Source organism: Grampus griseus, assembly GCF_964374135.1.
Source record: "Grampus griseus genome assembly, chromosome: 14".
Lineage (NCBI taxonomy): Eukaryota > Metazoa > Chordata > Mammalia > Artiodactyla > Delphinidae > Grampus > Grampus griseus.
In genome coordinates, this window is record NC_139008.1 from 70,385,655 (window position 1) to 70,408,955 (window position 23,301).

At 50.2% G+C, this 23,301-nt stretch overlaps 1 protein-coding gene across 1 annotated transcript in view; it reads right to left on the bottom strand.

The window, feature by feature from the left end:
• Positions 1 to 3,835: 3,835 nt before the first annotated feature.
• CHD6 (chromodomain helicase DNA binding protein 6) overlaps positions 3,836 to 23,301 on the bottom strand; it is a 211,602-nt gene continuing 192,136 nt past the window's right edge. Inside the window, exons 30-37 of the mRNA XM_082671502.1 lie at positions 22,627 to 22,835; positions 19,940 to 21,523; positions 17,011 to 17,162; positions 16,242 to 16,448; positions 14,779 to 15,231; positions 12,959 to 13,153; positions 11,871 to 11,990; positions 3,836 to 6,659 (exon numbers count right to left, since the gene is read on the bottom strand). Of these exons, the coding sequence (XP_082527628.1) occupies positions 5,763 to 6,659; positions 11,871 to 11,990; positions 12,959 to 13,153; positions 14,779 to 15,231; positions 16,242 to 16,448; positions 17,011 to 17,162; positions 19,940 to 21,523; positions 22,627 to 22,835 (3,817 nt within the window). The 3' untranslated portion in view covers positions 3,836 to 5,762. The remainder of the gene's footprint in view (positions 6,660 to 11,870; positions 11,991 to 12,958; positions 13,154 to 14,778; positions 15,232 to 16,241; positions 16,449 to 17,010; positions 17,163 to 19,939; positions 21,524 to 22,626; positions 22,836 to 23,301) is intronic.

The following is a 23,301-nucleotide window of genomic DNA, read 5'->3' on the forward strand; positions in this document are numbered from 1 at the left end:
GGGTGCAGACGGCACCCTAGGGTGAGAGGCGAGCAGTTTTCACACTAAAAAGCCAGACCGAAGCTCTCGCGGTTGGGGTTTCTGGTCCTGCTTTCCAGGTCCTTAGTCAAAGCTTTGGAGATGGTCTGTTTGCAAGTTGCCTCAGCAAAAAAAAAAAAAAAAAAAGTACAGTTTGGGAATTCCCTGGCGGTCCAGTGGTCAGGACTCCTCGCTTTCACTGCCGAGGGCATGGGTTCAATCCCTGGTTGGGGAACTACCTGCAAGCCAAGCTGCCTCTCTCCTCTTAGCCTCAGAGGACTCCTCCCCTCCCCCCAGACCCTTCTGGCTGAGCAGTTACACATCCCCCTGCCAGCCTTCTTTTCCACCTTCTAAGGCTGGATGCCTCCCCTTGGACCCAGGCTGGGAAGTCCAAGCACCCAGACGCCATGACCGCCCCCAGGCTCGCACAGCAGGATGGGAAGGAAATGCCTTTTTTCCTGGGTGACCTGGCTCCTCTGGCCTCAGGGCTGGCCACTGTAGCCAGGGGGCCGCACGGGCCAGATCAGCCCCTCTCCCCTTGCTCATCATCCCTGTGTACTGCTGTTTTACAAAGCTGCACTGAGGGTTAGCCTCCTCCACGCCTCAGACTAGATGCCCACCCTGACTCCATTATTGGCCAGTTTATGGCTCTGGAATTGGTTTCTCTGTGTCCCCAGATCCCTTGCCATTTATCAGCTGGGTGATTGGGTGTTACTTAGCCTCTCTGGGCCTCAGTTCTCTCATCTGTAAAATGGGTGTAACCTCAGTGTTACTGTGGGGATTGGGAATATGGCCATAAAGCACAAGCCCCACTCAAAGAAGTTCCTAGTAAATGTGCATCATTACATTAAGGGACCGGAGAAAACAGGATGCCTGGTCCCTCAGTGGTTTGAAATCCAGATAAACCAAAAACACCTTAGCATAATTACTTACCAGATATTGCATGGGATATACGTGTACCAAGAATATTAGTTTATCTGAAATTAAAATGTAACTGGGTGTCTTTTTTCCCCTAAATCTGGCAACCCTACCCCAACGGAGGCTACACAGACCCGGGAGCTGCCCTGTCCCCCAGCCCCACAATAGTCTCCTCACCCCTTTAGTTCATTCTGATCAACGGGCTTGCGTGAAAAGGCCCCTTCTTGGGCTTCCCTGGTGGCGCAGTGGTTGAGAGTCCGCCTGCCGATACAGGGGACGTGGGTTCGTGTCCTGGTCCGGGAAGATCCCATGTGCCGCGGAGCGGCTGGGCCCGTGAGCCATGGCCGCTGAGCCTGAGTGTCCGGAGCCTGTGCTCTGCAACGGGAGAGGCCACAACAGTGAGAGGCCCGCATACCACAAAAAAAAAAAAAAAAGGCCCCTTCTTTCCTGTGTGTAGGGTCATAGGGACAGAGGCAGTCAGAAAACCTGTTTCCTGCAGGTGCTTTGAGTCCAACCACAGATCTACTCTGTACTCGCCTCAGGGCTTGGAGCAAGATTCTCCTCACCCTTAATTCCCCTGCTACACCCCTAATTTAACTATCTTATCGTTCAGGGACTGGCAATCCTCACCTCCCCAGCTATTTAAAAGGAGTAAAGGTACATGACTCAAATATAACAAGCAGTTGCACGCACTTGACATTTATCATTTCCATCAACTCCATCAACAACCCTATAGGTTCAAGTTATAATTAGCCCTGTTCTACAGAGGAAACTGAAGCTTAGAGAAGGTGGGAATGCTGCTCCTGCCTCGGCCAGGGGAACCACAGCTCTTCCAGGGCCTCCACGCTCCTCCCCCCGCCCCCATCCTAGTTGCTCCCTTTGTCCTTTTGACCTTGGGAGCTGGGGACACCAGGATGGGCTTCCACAGCACCAACTTCAGTCATTTCCAAACGCATCGCGGGGAACACCTTCCTCACGGGAGCCCGTACTTTATTCATCCCTTTCCCTCATTTCCTATCTTACCCCACGGATACCCCGCTGAGCGTGGATTACGAGGGTGGTCACGATGCCGGCCACTTGGTAGCACAAGCCGTGTGTCCTGAGGACCTGCCCTCACGCTCCTGTCCCTCGGAGACTGGGTTTTGAGTAGCCACGGTCCAGAACCCAGGTGATAGTCACTGAGCTGGGTGAACCCCACTGCTGACCTGAGAAAGAGGTCCTTTTGTGGTTTCTAGACCTGGCAAATGAACAGTAATTCTTGCAAGAAACCATTTTAAGGTATAAATGAATAGAGCATAAGGTTTTCCAGAGGGTAAGACACAACTGTTCCATGTTTCCCGGTGCCAATTTTCCCGAGCGTAATTCAGTCAGAGCTGGTCTCTGAGGCTGAGGGGTCCCAGACTAAGTATCACAAAGGTTGGAGTGTCCTGGCCTCAGGCTGGTGGGGTTGAGGGGTTGTCTATCCCAGCTCTGTTCTCTGTGGTTGAGATAGCTTTGCAGCCTCTCCGCTGGCTTTCGTGAGGCAGACTGGACGCCAGCATCCCTCTACCCAGCAACCAAGATGCTCTGAGGACAAATGAGGTCACTTATGGTAAACACGCACGAAACATTAAAACAGTAGCCCAACGTACATGACTAATTGTACTCTCCCACCCTCGTACGAGGAGGTAGAATCTACTGGGGCAGGCCTGGAGGTCAAGAGTGAAACCAAGACTCTTTACTACTTCCACCCAGGAGGGCTCCACAAATCTAAAGATCTACAAAGCAAGCTGTAGCAGAGGTCCGTCAGGCCTTCTGGAACCATGGCCCACCCACGCTCCAGGCTGTCCATCCACCACCTGTTGGTACCAGCAGGAGACCCAGCAAGGGTGAGGCAGGTGGGGCTCCTCACGCTCAGCCTCACCGAGACTCTGGCACTTCCCTGCCAGCCTCACTGATGACTCCTGACACAGCGACCCAAAGCTGAGGATCACGAAGTTCTCACAAGCCGCAAGAACTTCGGCTACGGAGAGGCATTTCTGTGTTTTGGGGCCTGTTCCAACCCACAGAGGTTCCCTCTTGAAGCCCCAGGTGTGTGACCTGAGGTGGGGCCCATGAAATGGGGCTTAAGAGAGTGGAGGCATCAGCTGCGAGCGTTCAGGCCCCAAGTCTGGGGAGCAGGTGCGGTGCTGCACCCCCTTCTACGGCATCTGTTTTAACTCGGTGTTCTGGTAGCTCAAGAGATAAATCAAGCCAACCCTCCTGAACGATATTTAACAAGCCCCCAACAGGGTGCCCGGCATAAACTGGGCACCTAGGAAAGACAGTGGATTCCTGTGTGCATATGATGCCTTCATAAAAATGCCCAGGCAGCAAGAGACATCCACGTGCCACTGAAGTCCTAAAATAGAAATGTGACTTTTAAACTTTTTTTTTTTTTTAAATCCAGGATCAAGACCACAGACAATTTATTATGTAAGACATGGGGTGAAGAATGATCCAGGAAGGTTATGGCTGTGAGTGACATGGAATTAGATGAAAAGGCTCAAGTTTGCTGAAGAGAGTTTAAATTTGGCTTTTGCTCTTGGAAACGTCAAAATAATCATAAGAAGCACTTATGCCTTACAGAGCAAATAATCCACAGAGTGTCATTTTCATTTTGCAAACAGGGACACAATAACAGTCAAAGAGAAGCCTAAACACCCAGAGAGTTAACATACAGGTTCGATAAGATATAACACGGGATTTAGCATGCTGGTGGGTTTTTAAATCAAATCCATATTGAACCCTGTGACCTACTGTAGGCTCTAAGTGGAACCTGGGGAAAGCAGCTTTTCCATACAAAACAACGACAACAAAGAAAACCCAGGCTCTGCTGGATGTCTATAATACTCATTTGCAGTAAGGCTTTCAAGATACATGAATTTTTATAGCATTTGTATTTTAAGGATTTAGGGCAAATACAGTTTTTTTTTCTACTTGATAAAAAGAAAATTAGTACTTAAAAGGTTCAAAAAATATATCAATTGAGTGATTTTTTTTTTACATAAATAAATTATATTGATTTTCAGGATTTAACAGCTGAAAAAACCTCTTCTGCTTCCACTGGAGGCAAAACTGAACAAAATGTTAGTTAAATAGAGAGAGCAGCATTTCTAAGAAATCTGTTGTCAGCATTAGAGATCATCTATGCTACAAAGATGTCATTAAATAGAATTTGTTCAATTACTGGATTCTTTCTTCTTATATGATCAGTTTATAGAATTTCTGATTTATAACTCTGATTCATAAAACTGGGACTCCAATTTTTGAAAATACAGCTGATTGATTTTTTTTTTCCGGCCACGATTTAACAGACTTCTTTGAGATGCTCATTTTGACATTTACATAATTTATAATCCCAAATGTATAAAAGACAATGACAAAAGCATCATAAATAAATAATGCAAACTGAAATAGTTATGTCAAATTTTTGGACCTTCTGATAAATTATAGCAAAACTGTAACAGAAAAAGTAAAAAATACAGTAAATTGTGACAACAAAAGGTGAAACTGGTACTAGTAACACTTCCAACATTTCTGACGGTCCTGCACAGCCCTGTGCCCCTGGGGACTGAACCACGAGCTTCTTTCAAGTCTCAGAGTGTGAACTGTGGGTGAAAAGTGACACCATCAGAAGGGAGGGACCACGTGGGAGGGCGAAGGAAAGCAGGTGAGGGTTGCTGGGGCCGGCGGGTTCTTGCGGGCCTGGCCTGGGCAGCTGAGGAAGAAGGGGGAATAATGTTAATTTGCAACACGGTCTCCACTAAATTGATGCTTTGGGATCTGGGTCCGACTGTAAAACATAAACCGAGTAGAGAAAAATCTGGAGAGAAGAAAAAAACTTTTCACAGTCGCATTCCAAGAGGTGGTACAAACCTCAAACCCTGGCGAGTCTAAGAGTGTTGAGGGACTGTTTGCTTTGCAGGCTCCAGAAAGAGCCTGATTCTTGGCGAAGGGGAGCGTGAAGTTAGGAGCCGAGAGGCCTGGCAGTGGCCAGAGCAGTCCCTAAGAGGCCTCGGCGGGGGCACAGCTAGTCGTGTGCAGTCCTCCACCCCCATCGTCGCCGGCAACGGCTCAAGGTGTGTACAGCTCTCTCGTACTGAGAACCCCCTGTTAACTTGGGAGAGGGGGGATGCGTGTGTATCAAGTAATGCCCCATCGGTATTTCTTCTTGCTGCAGGTGCCTGAAAACCCACAAAGGTGTTACTACCAGTAAGGTTTCTGTTTTAGAAAGAAATGAACATACGTGGTTTCAACCATTAATTATATACTTCTGCCTATCCTACTCGTTTAGTAATCATGATAAAACTGGGAAATATTTTAACTAAAAAATATGCACCAGCACTTCTTCCTCTGTGCTTTTTGGTTCCCCAACACATTCTTCCCATTCAGCACAGCTCATGGAAAAAAGAGCTGCTCTCTGCCTCTCCTTCGGCCCTTCTTCACTGGTAAATCCCTAGACGGTTTTCCTTTGCCATTTTTCCTCCTCAAATAAGTGGGAAACTTGGAAGAGAAGGGGGCAGGGCGTGTCCCCACGTCTGCACTAACTACGATTGCTGGAATGAACGACTGGGTAACGGAGTGAGGATTCTGCGCCTCCTACACTAGGTCAACGACACTTAGCTGATGACGTGGCAAGACCCTGTGACTATTAACATCTGTTACCATAGTTCTCAGACAGGAAATCAGGTAGGTAATAGTACTTATGGAAACACAGGTTCTTATGACAGTGAAGTGAGGGAAGTAACAAACCTTGATGGGATAAGAAACTTACAAGTCATAAGAATTTCTTCAATGAAAAAGTTCTAATTGGTGACACTGTTAGAGTCTTGGGGGCCCCCTTCGCCGGCCTGTGCTGCGTGTCCTCTCTCTGGAGGCGCGGGGGCCCTGGATTCGGGGCAGCTCTGGGCACCGCCCGGCTCCCTCTCCAACCCGGGTGCAGGCTCTGGGCTGGGGTCCGGGTTGTCCCCTTTTGTTTTCTTCCTCATCCTCTTCTGGCTCTCCAGACCTACTATTTCCGAGTGTCTGGCCTGCTGCATGGCCGGCAGAGCCATGCCCATGCCGGGGGAGACAAACATGGATGGGTAAATGAGTCCGGGGGACACTCCTGGGATGAGAAAGGGGTTAAAAGCCACAGGACTACTCGTAGTTATTGGAGGTTCGGCCTGATCGGAAAATGGACTAGGACCGGGCTTGTCTTCGGCTGACGTGTCCGTTTTGACATCACGGCCGCTGGGCTGGTCTTCTGCAGTCTTTTCAGCCGCCGACGTGCCACTCTTCGTTGTGCTTGACAAAGGCGCTGGCACAGCCGAGGCGCAGGTGGTGGCCATGGGGGCATTGAGGAGCCCCCCGACCCCAAACATCTGCGGCACGGCGGCCATCCCCGGCAGCACCATGGGCAGCATGCTCAACGTGCTCTTGACCTCTTCGCCCGTGGGCATCGCTGCAAAGCTGGCCGGGAACCCCACCAGCCCCGTGAGGGGAATGCTAGGCATGTTTCTCATGTTCTGAAGTCCGACCAGGTCCATCCCGGCGATCAGGCCATTCATGAAGAGAGGCCCCATCCCGGAGGGGGAGTCCGCCACGAGGGCGGGAGCCTTCAGGAGCTCGCTCCGGGGCCGCCTGCCCCTCCGGCGGGGGCCTGAGTCTCGGAGAACAGGCTCAGGAAGGGTGTGATTGAACTTGTTTTCCGGGAGAAACCCCTGAAAAAGGACAAAGAGACACAAGATGCTGAAGGTTACTGGATGGCGGGTGAGCAGCTGGGGGCTCCTCACCGGCCTTTCCTGTCCGCCTGCCCACCCTGAGCTGCACAGCTCTGTGCCCCAAGGGCCTCTCCCTTGAGGCTGAGAGCCTGAAACCACCGAGCCGCTTCCACTGTGCTCACGGTAGAGGGCCGCCCGCCCTGCGGAGTGGCTGCCGGAGCACTGGGAGCTGGAACCAGCCAGAGATCTCAAGTCTTAGTCAAGACTTTCTTATATCGAGGGATAACTGACATAATATTAGTTTCACGTGTAACATACAAAAAAGGACAACTTCATGAGTTTCCGTGTCATCCTTGCACAGGGCTGTGCCAGTCTTCTCTGCTTCACCCTGATCTGAGCGCGTGTGCCGCCTGGGCTGGCAGTCGGGACCTGCGGCTGCGACCCCTCGGCCAGACCCCACATTCGCCTCCCTCCTGACACAGGGCGGTTTTTAACTGAAGCCACAAAGCAGGGCAGGAGGATGGGGCTTGGGAGCAGGAAGATCTCAGTCCTGACCTAAGCCCCCAGCTGTGGGGGGAGAGAGGACAATGGCACCTAAGTCAGATCCTCAGAAGACGCCACAGGTCTCTGCTTAAGAGGCAGTCACAGCGGCAGGTGAGTGGGCGACACGGGTCAAGCTCTCAGCGGGCTGCGTGCACGTGTGTGCACATCTGCCCCGACATGAGGAGTGGCTCAGATGCGCCGCTCCTCTCGGTAGTGAGGGTCTCAGCAGTGAGGGAAACTGGCCGTCGGAGGTGCTAACGAAGGGGGTGGCGATACGGAAGAGCGGCAGGGCTCTCGGCTCTCTGCTCTTTTTGGCGGTGACACGAAACAAGCATCTGCCCTGTGTCAGGCGCTGGGCGACGGGCTCTGTGTGCAGGATCTCAGTTCGTCACCACGCCCACCCTACGAGTCGCTACTACTGCTACAGCCATTTTACAGGGAGTTCAGAGATTCATACACACGTGAAAAACGTGCACTTGAATGTTCCCAAGTCCCCAGGAATAATGCTATTTTTGAGGTCTTGTATTTGTCCTTCGAAGAATTTCCCAAAGAATATTAAAGAAAAACCAGGTCATCATGGGCAAAAAGCTTTACGATGGTGAACTTTGTTTGAGGAGAAAAGTCCTCTCAAAAGGCCTTGCTTTAGAAAAGCAGAAGAGGGAATTCCCTGGCAATCCAGTGGTTGGGACTCTGCACTTTCACTGCCGAGGGCCTGGGTTTGATCCCTGGTTGAGAAGGAATGAAGATCCCACAAGCCGCACAGCGTGGCCAAAAAAAAAAAAAAAGAAAAGCAGAAGAGGGAGAAACCTCTGGAACCGTTGTGTTTAGTCACCTTTCTTTCTCACAAATCAAGAAGGGCAGGATTTGCCCCCAGGGCACAGTTGGTGAGTGACAGAGGCAGCAAGAACCCAGGCCCTGTGGCCCTAGCCCACCTGATTCTCACACGTGACCAGCCACTGACACTTTGAAAGCTGGTTTGTCCTCAGCTGCTGCTTGGGTCTGGGGATGATGCCTGGGGAGCTATTCCTGCTGGTTCCTGTCTCTAAAGAGAGACGGTTGGATGTGATGGACGGAGCCAGGCTAAAAGTATCATTTCTCACTGGTTTATCTTGAGCCCATCAGTGCAGATTGCCTCATTCTGGAGACCACAGCCTCAGGCCCCTGCTGGGAAGCCCATCTCAGCCCAGGGCCTGGCCACGGTAACCACCACTCGACTAACAGGCTTTCCAAGACCTGTTCCCTGTAGCCCAGCCACAGCCGAGAGCCAGGGGAAGGTCCCAGCTGTGTCTTTTCCCTTTATACTCCCAAATGCTCATCCTCACCCTCCTCATTACTCTCCAGTGGGAGGGCCTGTTCAATCTTAGAAGCCTTTCTGTTGGGAAGAAAAGGAACCTCGAACTTGATGAATAACACTTCCATCTTCTTTTCAAACAATCTGCTATATATAAAGCAGACGTTCTTTAACATGCTTTACTTTGAGCTCATCAGGGCATCTGGGGCTGGAGAGCTCACTTCGGGCAACCTGCATCCTGCAGGACCTTTGGTCCCTGTGGCCTTGCTCACCAAGTTCAAGTCGCACTCCTCAGGTACCAGGATGTCCCCACCCTTGTTGGGAACCACTGATATAGACAACGCTGGGCCCTTTCAGAACCGGGAACTTGCCCAGAAGGCCCAGGCTGGCTGCCTGCCCCGCTTCAGAGCGGGGGAGCAGCAGCAGAAAGGCCTGGCTGAGGAGAACAGTGCTTCATCCCCTGCACAGTGAGGCGAGCCGGCAGAGGAAGTCGGCCCCACCTCTTCCTGCGGGTGCAAGCATCACCCTAGCCAGCCCGTGGCTGCCCACCCAGGGCCGACACCCCTCCCAGCAGCTTGGCGACCACACACCGCGGGCAAGGCGGGCTTTGGCAGCTCTCCTTCTTGGTAATTACACCCTGGGAACTGACCTGCTTCCTCTTCCTGGGGAGGGTCTGGGGAGGGCAAGGAGAGGCAGACAAGAAGGGGCAGACGCTCAGCAACGCTGCAGGCGTGGATGACCGCACGGGCACTCCAACCCTAGAACATCTTTCTTCACCAATACACGGCAGCATTTATTCCAAAGCCTGCGTGTTCCAGCTCTAAAACTTAACTCCTGGGCGGAGGCAGAGAAGGAGGTGGTGACCAAAACCTACTTACTCCTCCCAGGAAGGTGAGTAGGCTCGGCCAACAAACATTCCCTGAGTGGAAAGAGGCCTAACAACCAAACGCAGTATGAGGACCCTGGTTTAAAAGTCCTAAAAACAAAACAAAGCAAACCAGAAACTAGCCCTGAAAGACATTTCTGGGACAAGTGGGGTAATCAGAATATGGGCTAGCTACAACATATTACTAATAATGACGTGTGTGATGGTGGTAATAGTGATGGGGGAAAACATTCTCAGGAGACACATGCTTAAGTATTTAGGGGTGACATGGCATCTCTGCAATTTACTGTCAAATGAATGGCTCAGCAAGAAACAAGCAAAAAAAAACCCCACTACACACAAGTATGTAAAACAAACATAACTTCACGTATAAAATAAGAGGCATGTGCGGGTGCGTACACACATTTAATGATGAGCGACCACTATGTGCCGGGCGGGCATCCTTTTTTTTTTTTTTTTTTTTTTTTGGCTGTGTCGGATCTTTAGTTGCAGCACGTGGGATCTTCGTTGCGGTGCTCGGGTTTCTCTCTAGTTCCAGCGCTCGGGCTTCTCTCTAGTTGTGGTGTGTGGGTTTTCTCTCTCTAATTGTGGCACGTGGGCTCCAGGGGACATGGGTTCTATAGTTTGAGGCACGTGGGCTCTCTAGTTGAGGCGTGTGGCCTCAGTAGTTGTAGCGCATAGGCTTAGTTGCCCTGTGGCACATGGGATCTTAGTTCCCCGACCAGGGATCGAACCCGGTCCCCTGCATTGCAGGACAGATTCTTTACCACTGGGCCACCACGGAAGTCCCCCAGGGGGCATTCTTAAAGCTGAGTCCCGCGGCCTGACCGCAGCCTGTGTGATGCTGTCTGTGGGGCTTGGCTGCACACACGGCAGAAAAGGCTAAAGGCAGGAAGAAGTTCCTTGCGGGATCTGAATGTGTTTCTAGGAGAAATGGTAAGGTGTCTAGGGGACGGACACAGAGGGCAGCACACCCCAGAGGCTCCGGTCCCAAGGACCAGGCAGACGCGTGCTTTCTGTTCAGGCCTTACTGCAGGCAAAGGACCCCGAGGCAGGGCCTGAGTTCATTTAACAAAGGAGGGAAAGCACACCTCTGGTAAGAGGCTGGCTCATAAGGACAGCTCAGAAATGAGTTTTCTGGCAGGGGGTCAGCATCTGCAGGGGAGTGATGAACGTTAATTTCCAGAGAATGTGAGGGAAATTGTTAGACATGTAGAAAGAAATAAGAAAGTCAAGGGGGAAACCACGTCCTTAAACCAAGAGGTCAGAGACTCCACCAAGTAAGGACTGGGGCTGTCTCCTGACAAAAGGAGAGCGAGGGGCCGAGAGAGACAGAGGGATGAGAACCGATGCGGAATCAGTCTGTACCGCACGAGCGGGTCTAACGTGTGGGTTCCAGAGGATAAAGCAAGAGAGGGGGGCAAAGGGCAGCTTTTCCAACGCGACAAACCTTCTAACAAGCAGTGGGCCCCAGCCATCCTCCCCGGTGGCCACAGCAGCCTGTGGGGATGAGCGAGGGCAGTGTTTGTCGGGCTGCTGGAGGAGTGACCCTCCAGGCGACCAAATCAGAAACAAGCTCCTTGGGAACATTAACGAGCAGGAAATGACTAGGGTGGGTGGTCTCTTGGAATTAAAAAAAGAAACGGCATCCAGGAAATCCCCCTAAGAAGGGAATTCATACCCAGGAAAGCCGTAGCTGGCAGAGCGCTAAGGAAGGCGTTCAGGAGAGCCTGCCAGTTCAGAGGACAACCCGGGGAAGGGCAGAGCCCCATGAGGATCCTCAGAAGCGCCCTATTTGGGCAGAGCGCACTTTGAGGAGGTTAAAAGCACATTTGTGTATCATCTGCCCAAGCTCAACACATTTTCAGGTTGAAATGTTACCGCCCCCTAGAGGTTACGAGTTTTCTATTCCAAATTTGTACTCATCTGTAAACTATAATTAACTCAGATTCGTTCCACTACAAGTATCTGCAGATGTCTTTGAAGTCGCTTCCAGGCTCATGATTCTATAATAGGAAGAGGGCAATGCTTGGAGTCAGCTGTTTTTCATTGCCAGCAAGGATGGAATAGGAGGAAATGTCTTAAATGGTAGCCAGAAAAACTTTGATTGGAAAATGAAAATTTCCAGTAATGAAGTTCGTTAAACGCTGGAAACAGACTCCTGATAAGGGTTAAAAGGTATTTTTCCCTGAACGGTCTAAAATGGGGGCGGTGGGGGGAGCGCGGGGCAGGGGGAGCGGGTTGGGAATCAGGCTTTGGGAATGGTTTAAGTACAGACTTAACCCAAAAGTTTCGGAGGTAAAGGTTGAAAACAAACGACCACGGAGGCCATGCTGCTGGTGAAAACACCCCAACACCACTTATCACTGCTTATCACCCTCTGCAGCTCCTGGTCCCCCTGGTAAGGTTGCCTGGCTACCGCCTTCCCCTGCTGGAGCTTTCTCTCCGAGTCTGTAAGGCCGGGCTCCGCCGCGAGGTCTGTATTCCTTACCCTCAGGCCTGGCTCCTTGGGGACGGCAGGAACCCTCTCTTCCCCACTCAGGGAGTTGACGTCTAATTTTCCAGGATCCTTACAGCGTGGCCTCCTCTGCTTGGGTTTGTCTGAAAAATTCTAGGAGGTAAATGGAAATCAACATTACAAAACGTTCTGCCACAGATTCTTCTGATGAGGGTGGTGCCTCTCAGCTGGTTTTGCTATTTTCTCGCTCATGGCCCTCTGCACAGGACCCGTCAGGTTAGGCTGAAGGGAACGGCCCCTTGGCCCTCAGCCAGGCTCTGTCCTTGAAGCCACAGTGTTCCTGCAGCAAGCCGGAAGACAAGTCTCCTGTGGGGGCCTCCTGGCCCTCCAGACCAGAGCACCTGGCTGACCCACCAGTTTCCCAGGCCACCGCTTAATCCCTCCGCTTTCCCCCGATCACTGTCTCGGATTCCCTCTTCACTGCTCCCTACTTGGCGGGCTTCGTCTGTCTCTGGAGGGTGTGCATCTGTGAATGCATCCTTCTCCTTTCCTTGGGAGCTTTCTCCTGCCACGTCTTACTAATGAGATGTACCCAGGACAAAGGTGGTGGTGCGGTTGACGAGCAAACGAGAAACAAAAAAACCAAGAGAAGATTTCGGCGCTCAGGAGCCCTCTCCTCCAGGTTCTTAGTGTGGAGGACTGAGGGCAGAGGCAGTAAGAGGAACTGAGGAAAAGTTACCGAGCAGTAACTGAAACTAACCCATCACCTCAAAGTGGAGATGCAGTAACTTGAAAAGAATACACGGGAACATTTCCACGAAGTGGCAGCGCTTATGCAACCTAAAGAATTCTCTGTGAGCTCATGAACGTGATCATTTGGGGGAAGGGAGGGCTGAGCTTGGGCAAGTTCTGTCCTCGTAAGATTTCCGCGTCTACTTTCCGGCATGGCATTCTGATCTGGGCTGTAATTTCTGTTACTGGAAAACGTAACCCGAATTTAAACTGGTTTTCTCCACTTTACAATGATGTCCTCAGTGGACACCGACTTCCCTCAGGCTTCCTGGTCCTCCTGGGCCCCCCTCAGCATCTTCGCGTCAGACACGGCACTGACACACACTCACCGCGCCAAAGCCAGGGACCTCGAGGGGGCAGTCTGCCTGCTGCCGCAGCCAGTCCAGCAGGCTCTTGCTGGGAATGGCTTTCTCGGCCTGGCTGCCGGCTACCGGGGCCGGCTCCGGGGTCGAAGTGGCAGGCACTGGCCCTTCAGGAGGGTGTGAGGTGCTCAGGGGGGCTGGCCCTGGGTCTTCGTGGACCTCCTGGACAAAGGGAAGACAAGTACGTGCAGTTCATCACGACAGAATGAAAACTAGTTTCTCAGAGGAAAACACATATGGTGCTGTTTGCATCTTCCCGCCAGAACATGACTCTGCCTGTGCCTGACTATGAAGCCCCCACAGAAGCTCTGACGTGTTGGGCGTTCCCTCCACCCGACGGCTCCTCTCCCCTCTCGTCTCCGCGGTAGACTTCCGTACCGTCCTGTCTGCTCAGGTTCCCTCTTGCCACCTTTGTCACCATCACTGACAGTCCCGGTGACACTGGCCACCCCGCTCCTCTCCCCCCTAGCACTCGTCACAGGTTTTCCCACAACAGAAAGTACCATGCTGCAGCTGCCTTACCTAGTTCTCTCTCAGCACTGCCAAAGCCTGTCTTACTCATCTCTGTATTCCCAATGCCTATATGGGGTCTGCTGATAAAGTACAACGTCAGTGCTGAATAAATACCTGCATAATACATTTTTCAAAATACTCTGAGGCCAAGGAAAAAGGTTTCACTTCTTCCACTGGAATTCTACAATCATTATAGGAAAACTGGTTTTGCACCTCTAAAAAATGAGACAACCTTCTTATAGACTTGGAGGATTGGACAGGGCAAGAACCTGCCATTTCAGCTTCCCAAATTATATAGAAAGTCTAAGAGGGAAACGTATACCAAGTGATACAGCAGAGCTCTCTGGCTCTAGAGAACCAAGTCCTTGGTTTGGTTCCCTGATCTGCCATTTACCACCTGGATAATCTTGGGCAAATTATTTAACGCTTGTAAGCCTCAGTTTGCTCATCTCTAAAATGGGAATAGTAACAACACCTTCACAGGGTTTTTGTGAAAATCACACAGAACAATCATGTAAAACCCTGAATGCAGTGCCTGGCAAAGGCACTCAATAAGTACTGTTCGTTATTACTCCTTTTCAAGTAAGAAAACATGAAACGTGATTCCTGTTTCGGACTCAAAATTCAATAGATGGGAAAAATCAAAATACAAAGAGAGAAGTCAGTGGTCTTCGACACATTAAACGAAGTCTGAGGGGACTCCTCTGGACCAGGTGTGCAGTTTCTGCCCTTTTCTGTTGTTTACAAGGATCTCTGAGCTGAGAACACCTTAGTGTGACCTCAGGAAGCCTCACAGCGACCCTCTGTGGTAGAAGCTGCAGCCCCCTCTTTACAGAGGAGCAAAGGGGGGCGGCTCAAGGTGGCCAGCAGCTCAAGCAGCAGAGCCAGGATTAATGTTCAGGACATCCTGACTCCCAAATCCCAGCTCCTGGAAAGCCCACTGACCTGGAACAACGTTGTTGCAAACACAGCCCTGTTTCTGCTTTACTCTTTGGATCACCAGTGGCTCCGAGACACTGGAGGCTGGGCTGTTACTGTGTGAAATGGTGAGACCTCCTGGTTCGTTTTTCCAGGTTGCATGCAGGTTAAGGGCCCTCGATGGACTAATACCTATTTCTAAAAGAGACTGAGAGCAACTGATGACGAGAAGATAAGCAGGACAATTGAAATAGGGATAAAAGATCCATAATCAAAAAGCGTTGTGTCTGAGGAAAAAGGGTTTGTCGCTCAGTGTACAGAGGTCAGTGTTTGTACTTAGTGGCTCATATACCCACCAAGATCCCCGCCTGGAGCGTCGGCTCCTTCAGAAAGATGAGGTCCACGCCTCCGTCTACATGCTTCCGCCTCCCTCTCCGCCTCCTGGTGGCAGCGTCATCTCTCCTGAGGCTTCCGTTGACGATCTGTCCAGTCACTGGATGGATCAGGCCGGCTTGCAGAATCCCAGACAAGTCCATGCCAAGGGCTCCCTGAAGTGAACCGATAGCCCCAATCTTAGGGGTGCTGGCACTCACTGGGAAAGGGGATGTGGCCCCCGGGGACCCCTCCGATGGGCAGGAGAGGTCTATCGCTGACTCTCCGTGCCAGCCGTTGAGGACGATGGGGGGGTGCCCGTGGGTGGCGGGGAACTGCTCCAGGCCCCGGGTCTTTGCGTCCCTCTCCACCTCGAACTCATAAGGACGCCTGTGCTTCTGTTCCTCCTTTGTGAATACCGAAGCCAAGAAGCTCTCCTGCGAACACACACATGTGGCAAGAGAGGGTTGAACGCCACCTCTGTGGCTGAACGCCAGCTCTTTCTAGGCCCCATTTCCTTGGGGCTAGTAATCACCTTCTCAGAACTTCTTCTAACTCAAACCTTCTCAAACTTTACTACTAAATCACCTGGACAGCTTGTTGGAATGCAGATTCAACCTCAGCGGGCCTGAGAGTCTCTGCATTTCTAACAGGTTCCCAGATGCTGTGAAAGCTGCTAGTCCATGAACTATATACCTAGAGTTGCAAGATCATAGTTTAGGGAATCTCAGCCTCAGCTGTACACCAGAATCAACTGGGAAGTTAAAAAAAAAAAAAAAAAAAAAAAAGCCAATATCGAGTCTACACCCTGGACCGATTCAGTCAGAATCTGGAGCTTCTCAAGGTCCCCAGCGGAGTCCAGTGTGCAGCTGAGAGTGAGAGCTAGTGTGCCAATAACCACGTGTCCTTAAACTTGACCTCTGGGTTTATAAACCACAAATAAAACTCATGCCTGCTTTGACTCCCCTCCTTTCTATCTGCTGCCACCGTTCTCAGTCCTCAAGTGTTGAACATCCCGATCTGTTCACGCCTCCCCTTCCTCATATAGTCATCAGTCATCACGACATGCCAGCCAACTCCCCCCCTTTCTTTGGAGCCACTCTGCCACTAAGCTGGTCTAGAACTTATCTCTTCCTCAGATGCCCACCTGCCTCCCAGCCCTGGAGGCACAGCCCCTCCCTGACCCCCATCTCCCATGAAGCTGCACACCACTCCCGTTGAGCTGCAAACACACTTTCATCACGCACTTTCCTGCTCCAAAACTACAGCCTCTGCTGCCTACAGGATAAAATCCAGATTCCTCAATGAACACTAATGGCTTGACCCCAAAAAAAAGAAAGAAAAAAATTCCTATCCACTCAGTATTTGTTGAATAAATGACTCAATTCAGAAGTGCAAAGCGTCCTCCTCCTTTGTTTCAAGGTCAAGAACATTCTTACAGCCTCACCTTCTGCATCTGGGCCACCAACGCTGCGCCACTGCTGAAGATATGTTCTGATGCCTCTGGCTCTGAAAGGCTGCTGCGGGGACCAGCGCCGCTGGTTAACACGGGGGTGGGCAGCGCGGCCGAGGGCTCATACTGCTGGTTGGAGGGCCACTTCCCCTTTAACACCACATGGCAGATGTTATCCAGGCGGTTAATTATCACGCGATCCTATAAAAAAGAACAAAAGCTCTGAGGAATAAGTACCAAGTTACCCAAATTCACAAAATCCCCTGAAATCAAGTGGCAAGTTTTTTAACCAGAAGGAACTGATTAGAAAAGGGCGCACACAAATGGACTCACTTTACAAGTCTTAAAAGAAATGGTATCGGGCTTCCCTGGTGGCGTAGTGGTTGGGAGTCTGCCTCCCGATGCAGGGGACGTGGGTTCGTGCCCTGGTCCGGGAGGATCCCACATGCCGCGGAGCGGCTGGCCCCGTGGGCCGTGGCCGCTGGGCCTGCGCTCCGCGTACCGCAAAAAAAAAAAAAAAAAAAGAAATGGTATCGTCTAGACAACGAAGATTACAAGCCACAGCGCTGTAAATACGAAGATAAGCTGACACGTCTGTCTTATGGTCTAATTAGGTGCATGTATCTTTAATGTCACACAACTAGTATCTTTTAAAGATACGAAACATTTGTCTGAGTCTGTTTCTCAGAAATATTCTAAAAGGTTTAAAGGAAAGGCGTCGAAGCTGAGGATGCTCTGGGTGGAGTGTGCAAGCTCTGGGTACCTTTGGCCACTCGGAGAAGGAATAGAGGGTTTTCTCCTGGAGCAGCTGCGCAATGGTGGGAGCCCGTGCCTCCTGCAGGTTGTCCCTGAGGTCCCCTACGATGCCCGAGGTCGAGTTCTTGCTCTCCTCCTCAGAGTATTTCCCTGGATAATCTAGGAAGGAAGGTTAAAAAAATGAATTAGGCGCTCGGGAGATACTAGTGATCTGAAAGATGAGGAAGTCTGATCTTGTGTTTTAATTAGCCCAGTGTGTGCTCATTTATTTTTAATTGAATTATTAATTACCATACTTTCTATTTCCAGAAGCACTCTATCGGTTAAGCCATAAAGGCACGACCTGCTCTAGGGCTACCCATGCAAGTCATCCAATAAGAGTTTGCATCCACAACCGAACAACGACGACGACGATGAAGGACCGCAAAGAGGCTTTCCCATTTGGTGCAGTGGGTGAGAGGAAAGTGAACATTATGCTCTGATACAGAAGTGGGGAGAGTGTAGGAAATGTAACACAGCAAGAGGCTGGTATTAATGATGAAGGAAGAAAAGTCCTGAAACTTACAACGAAGGTAAAATAGACCTGATTTATATAAAAAATGATGCAAAGAAACCCAGAATGTTTAAAGTACTTCACTGATGGAAAGAAGTGGAAATGCCACTCATTCGTTCAGTCTTCAGTGGTGAATGTTTACTATCACTTGTGAAATGGACCTTCAAAGACCCACTTAACGGAGATGACAGGGAATGAACTGTGTGTAGCATAACGTCCAAGAAAAGTTGTGAACCTCTTTCGTGGTGAAATGACACGGAACGTCTATCCTCTGAAACGTGGTGGTCTCACTTTTGACTGTGCAACAAGTCTCCCAGGGGGCCGTAGAGACCCCCCCCCATCCCCCGACCAGGAGCAGGGCCTTGCTAGGCCAGGGGATTCAAGGATAAACAAGACAGATGTGGCCCTGGCTTTCTAGGCTCTTACAGCTCCATGAGGGAAAGACAGTTGGGAAAATGCACTAATTATAAACGAATAGTTACAATTATAAACCAGGGTGAGGGCCATAAAGGGAAAGAGACAAGGTGTCATGATAGGGAATAAGAGGGAAAACCGACTGGTAGGAGGGAAGGCTGGCAGAGAGGACCTGTCGAAGGAGAGACCCCCAGGAAGATGAGGAGGCAGTGGGGAAAAGTACAACAAAGATGAGGCGGAGGGGCAGGATCATCGGGAACATGCTGGGCTCTGCAGGCCAGGACAGAAAATTTGAATTTTATTCTAGATCCAATGGGGAGCACCGCTGAAAGGCTTTAAGCAGAAAAGCTGAACTTAAATTTTAAGAAAAAAGCGGAATGCTGTGTGAGGGAAAACCCTGGAGAAGGAGCCAGGAGCCCGGGCGCTGGCCCTGACAGCTGTGCCAGTTACTGCTCCTTCAGCGGCCAAGCTCCATCCTCAGAAATAGGGCAACCCCCTCTGCCTCACCTCTCCCACATCTCATGTGTGGAGGAGACCCCTGGGGTCTGTCAAAGCGTCTTTAAAAGCACTGGTGCTAGGGACACCCCCCGCCCCCGGCCGAGTGTGCGCGATGCTCACCAAAGCCTATCAAGTTCACTGCTGTCTCCCAGCCCAGCCCAGCCAGAAGGCACGGCCACCAGAGGAAGTCCAGGCCAGCACAGCTCTCCTCTAGCCCATCCTCACTGGACTGTCTACACTGCCCAGGACTGAGTACTCGCTGATTTTCCCCACAACAGAGTTCCAAGAGCAATGTATACATGTAATTCCACACGTGGCAGGGACCCTTCGTGGCCTGGGGCAAGGTCTGGGCTGGCTCCTTCTGGGTCGGCTGGGGCCACAGGCTGATGAAGCTCCTTTCAGTTCAGTTTCTATGTCCTCAGCTTGGCTGGCGTGTACATTTTAATTTGGGTTCAAAACCTTTCCCAAGTTATCACGAGGCTAAAACCAAAGGTGGGAGTTCAAAAATAAAAAGGAAGTGGGACAACCCAGGGCAGGGTTTCCCTCTTTAGATGAAGTCACTGTCCTGCGGGGAGGGGCTGGCCTGACTGAATCCCTGAACATCACTTGGCCCCTGGCACCAGGCCAGGCACCTACAGGGTAATTTTTGTTTTTCTGACAAGGATAAACAGAACTATCTTTTGTTCACCTAATATGTCCTCTTGGGTCTGATGACATAAAGACAACAGTGAAAAAGTTAAGACCCATTTGTTGTTGCTCAGGATCTCTAATCACTGTATTCACATCCCTGCAAAGTATATACAAATCTCAGGGTCACCTAGATTAACATTTTAAAATCCCTTCATTACCTAAGATTTCCCTATTTAAAAAGATCAAATCTATCTGCATTTTTTATTGAGTGGCATGTAATTTGGTTATTCTTATTTCTGTTGAGTTACTTAAAGGAATCTCAACCCAATGCACCGATATTACAACACAGGGTTTTGACATACACGTGAACAAATGGTGCAGTCTTTGCTCACCTTAATAAAGATGACGGTTATTTGTATTTTTGTGGCGTTCCTGAAAAATTACCTGCACCTCCGTTAAACTGCAGGTTCTTGGCGTTCCCTGGCTGTTCTACTTTAACCCACTTTGTAGCACTTTACCTGGTGGAAGAACGAATTCCTTCCCCTCAACACTGTATCTGGCATCTATCATATAACAGCACACAACCCCTGCCCAAATCACGCAGCTGACACAGCCAAGGTGCTACGATTGCCTACAATCATCCTCAGTTTTCTGGAATGATCAGAGTTAAGCTACTCTGCCTCATTTTCAGACCAAGGCCTGTGACCTTCGCTTTTAAACAACACGGTGAGTGTAAGCAGGTCCCTTCCAGAAGCTGTAAAACCCTTAACACCCCCCCGACGCGCCCTCCCTGTCTTGCGAGAACTGGCTTATCCAAAATACAAGATCCCACACACTGTACCTTGACTCTGGCAGTTCCCGTCTCTATCATAATCATCTTTACTCTCAAAATCCACGTCTTCCGCCTTGAGTTCACTCCCTTCCAGATATGTAGGGAAACCTTGTTTCCCTTCTGCACTTTCTTTCCAGGGTTCTTTCAAAAGTTCATGCTTCACCTGAAACAGCTCTGGCGGAACAGCAGTGAGCTCGCCCCCAACTGTGACATTATTGGCTTTGCTTTTGTATGGGTCTGGGTTGTAACCCTGGGGTTTCTCCACTTCAAACTGGTCATTCTCAAGGCCGTGAGTCCACCTCTCCATGTGTTTGCAGTGACACTGACAGGCTGCGGGAAGAAAAGCGCCCTGCGGTCCAGGATGCTGGCTTCTGGCCGCCAGGCTTCCTTGCTTGGCTTCGTCCACAAGAAAGCTGCTGTGGCTCTTCTCCCCTGCCACACGAGCAGTGGGCTCGGTAAGAGGCGACACCTCTGGCCTTTCCCGCGTGCCTGCGGCCAGGTCTAGGTTTTCCTCCTCATTTTCCTCCTCTTCTTCCTCCTCATCACTGTGGTTCCGACCCAAAATCAATTTACTTTCTAAACTTTTGCATTCTAATAAATCAATTAACTGCTGATCTGATGACAGGTTTCTTTTGGAGTCATAGACACTCAGATTGCACATGTCAACAAACCCGCTCTCATTTCCTTGGTCCAAGGAAGGGGAGGCTATGCATTTGGTTTCCAGCTGCCCAAGGCTTTCAGGTCTCTGCCCTGCCTCGCTGCAGCAGAGTTCCCCTTCCTGTGAAAGAGACACCAGCAAATGTTTTCCATTTTTAATGTTCATTTGAGCTACTCCTGCTTCTAATGTATCCATAAAAGAGGGGCCTGAGGCTATTTCTGCCTCGTGGCCACCAGGCTGGAAGTTGCCATCTCTGCTTGTTGCGAGAGCCACGGCATCTTGTCTGGACTCAGTATTGGTACCTGGGCTCTCCTGAAAAGAGACTGGCTCCTGGCTTAGTGCTTTCTTACCATACATCATGCTCTCCAAGGACTCAGGCAGTAGACTCTCATCATGGGTGATGGAAATGACATCCTGAACTTTAGAAATAAAGTTTTCACAAGTCATGTCAGATAAGCTGCCCCGAGGTGGACCAAGATGATCATCCCTACCTTCTATTTTCACTAGATTCTCAGGTTCATTTTCAAGGGACTCGGAAGTCCTGCTCATTTGAGTATACGCAAGAGATTCATACAGTTTGGAGTTGGTCTGGTAAAGGCAACAGAGACTCCCTGGAGCCTGGGGGTCGGTTCTTTTGTGTTGGGCATGGTTTCTGTAGGCGTCCAGGAAGGACAGCTGGGGGTCGGTCATGATGTAGTAGTCGGTGCGGTTCAGCCCGTGCTTGGCAGTGCCGATCAACAGGTCCCGATCGTGCTTTCCACACTCCCACCAGACGGGGAGGGAGAGGCTGGGCCTGCAGAGCTGAAGGCGCTCGTGCAGCTGAGGACACTGCAGCACTTGCTCCCGGACCTTCCGCAACAGTTCAATGCGGTACAGGGTTCTCGCGGCCCGCTCTTCAGTGATGGGTTCAACGCAGATGCTGGGATCTGGGGGGCCTGCAAAGGTGAACACAGAGCCTGTCACTTAAGGTGGCCCTTGGACACTTCCTGCCCACCTGAGCACCTGCATCTTTGATCTTATAGTTTGACTCCCTGGGTCCTCAGCAAGGCAGGGCCTTAGTGGCCCCACTAAACTGAAAAGCTGAAAGAGAAGGGAAGGTTTTTATGAAACACGGACAGACCAGTGAAGGTGAAAGAAGAGCCTGAAAACTCCAGTTCGGGAAATATTAGTTCCCGGTCAATAAGGAGGACTAGGTACCTTCTAACTAGGTACTTTACGGCTGTTATTTAGTTCTCACAAGAACTCTATGCTATACCATCGTTAACCTTGTGTAAGGATGAGGAAGGAGGCTCAGATAAGCTAACTTGCTCAAGGTGGCAGAACCAGGACTCCAGTCCAGGTCTTGTCAGCATGACTCCAAGGTCCAGATCTTTCCGATCTATGCAGCTCCCTGGCTTTAAAGAAAACAGCCTAAGTGTGCCACATGCAGGCAGAAGGTGGGGTGTCTGTACATGCTGCCGCCAGTCTAGAACCCACACTGAACAGGCTCAACATTTGTTTCAATTTTCCCAGAATACAGTCATACGGTCCAGAGCGAGTTAATCTATGAGTACGAGACTGAAGAGGGACACGGAGGAAGCTGCTGCAAATTCCAACCAGGAAGAAATTTCTTAGAAAAGGTCTCTAGTGGAGCCCAGGGAGTTTAAATGACGGCCACTAGTTTTCCATAGCTACAAGTCAACACATGAGAAAACATTTAAGATTTAATCTAAGGGAAGTGCAAAGCTCATAGTAGGATAATTCTCTATGAGACTTACAAAAAAAAGCACTTTGGAAAAGGTAATTAGTTTCTTAATATTTCTGTGACATTTTAATCCGAATTTCAATTTTCGTTGGAATCACATCATTTTGGGAGAGAGATTTTATTTTATGAGGGTGGACCCGATTAGAAGTCCATGGATTTGTGAAAACCCACTGGTCTTTACCTGAATTCTTCATGTTGGCTCCGCGTCTATAGTTATACCTAACTCTGTACCTTGAAAATAAGCACGTTCTCTCCTTGTCCCACCTGGGATACAGTGACAGAGAGTGTCCTCACCACCATCCTTCCAGGCTGGCAGACGACAGACGTGCCGGCACATGGCCACGAAGCTATGGAAATAGTGCTCCAGGCTCTCGTCCGACTTCTTGTCCAAACGGGAAATGATGCGAAACTGCGTCCAGTCAAAGGTTTTCTTTTCTTGATCATAAACGACACCAAAGGAAGACACTGTTCTGTAGAAGTCGGCTTGCTCTCTCCTAGTCCACCTAGAGAGGGAATCAGAGAAGGAGAGTGAGCTGTTTTCTTTCTTGTTTTTTTTTTTTCAGTTAAAAAAAGCCAACAACTACTTACTGAGCACCTACTTGGGAGAGCCCAGGAAGTCAAGAGAGCAGGCAGAGCGGGTCTATTTTACTGTTTATTTTTATTCAGGTTGACTTGGGTGGAGGGGCTTATAACACAGCAGCCCCTCAGCCTCTACCGCCACCTTCAAATCATGTGTGCGTACTTGAGACCTTACTTCGCCAATTTTATTTTATTTTATTTTATTCTCATTATTATTTTTGGCCGTACTGCACAGCATTTTTAGCCATTCTGAGCAGCGGGATCTTAGTTCCCCGACCAGGGATTGAACCTGCGCCCCCTGCAGTGGAAGCATGGAGTCCTAACCACTGGACCACCAGGCAAGTCCCCTTGATTCATTCATTTTACAAATTACCTAGTTCATTTCCTCTT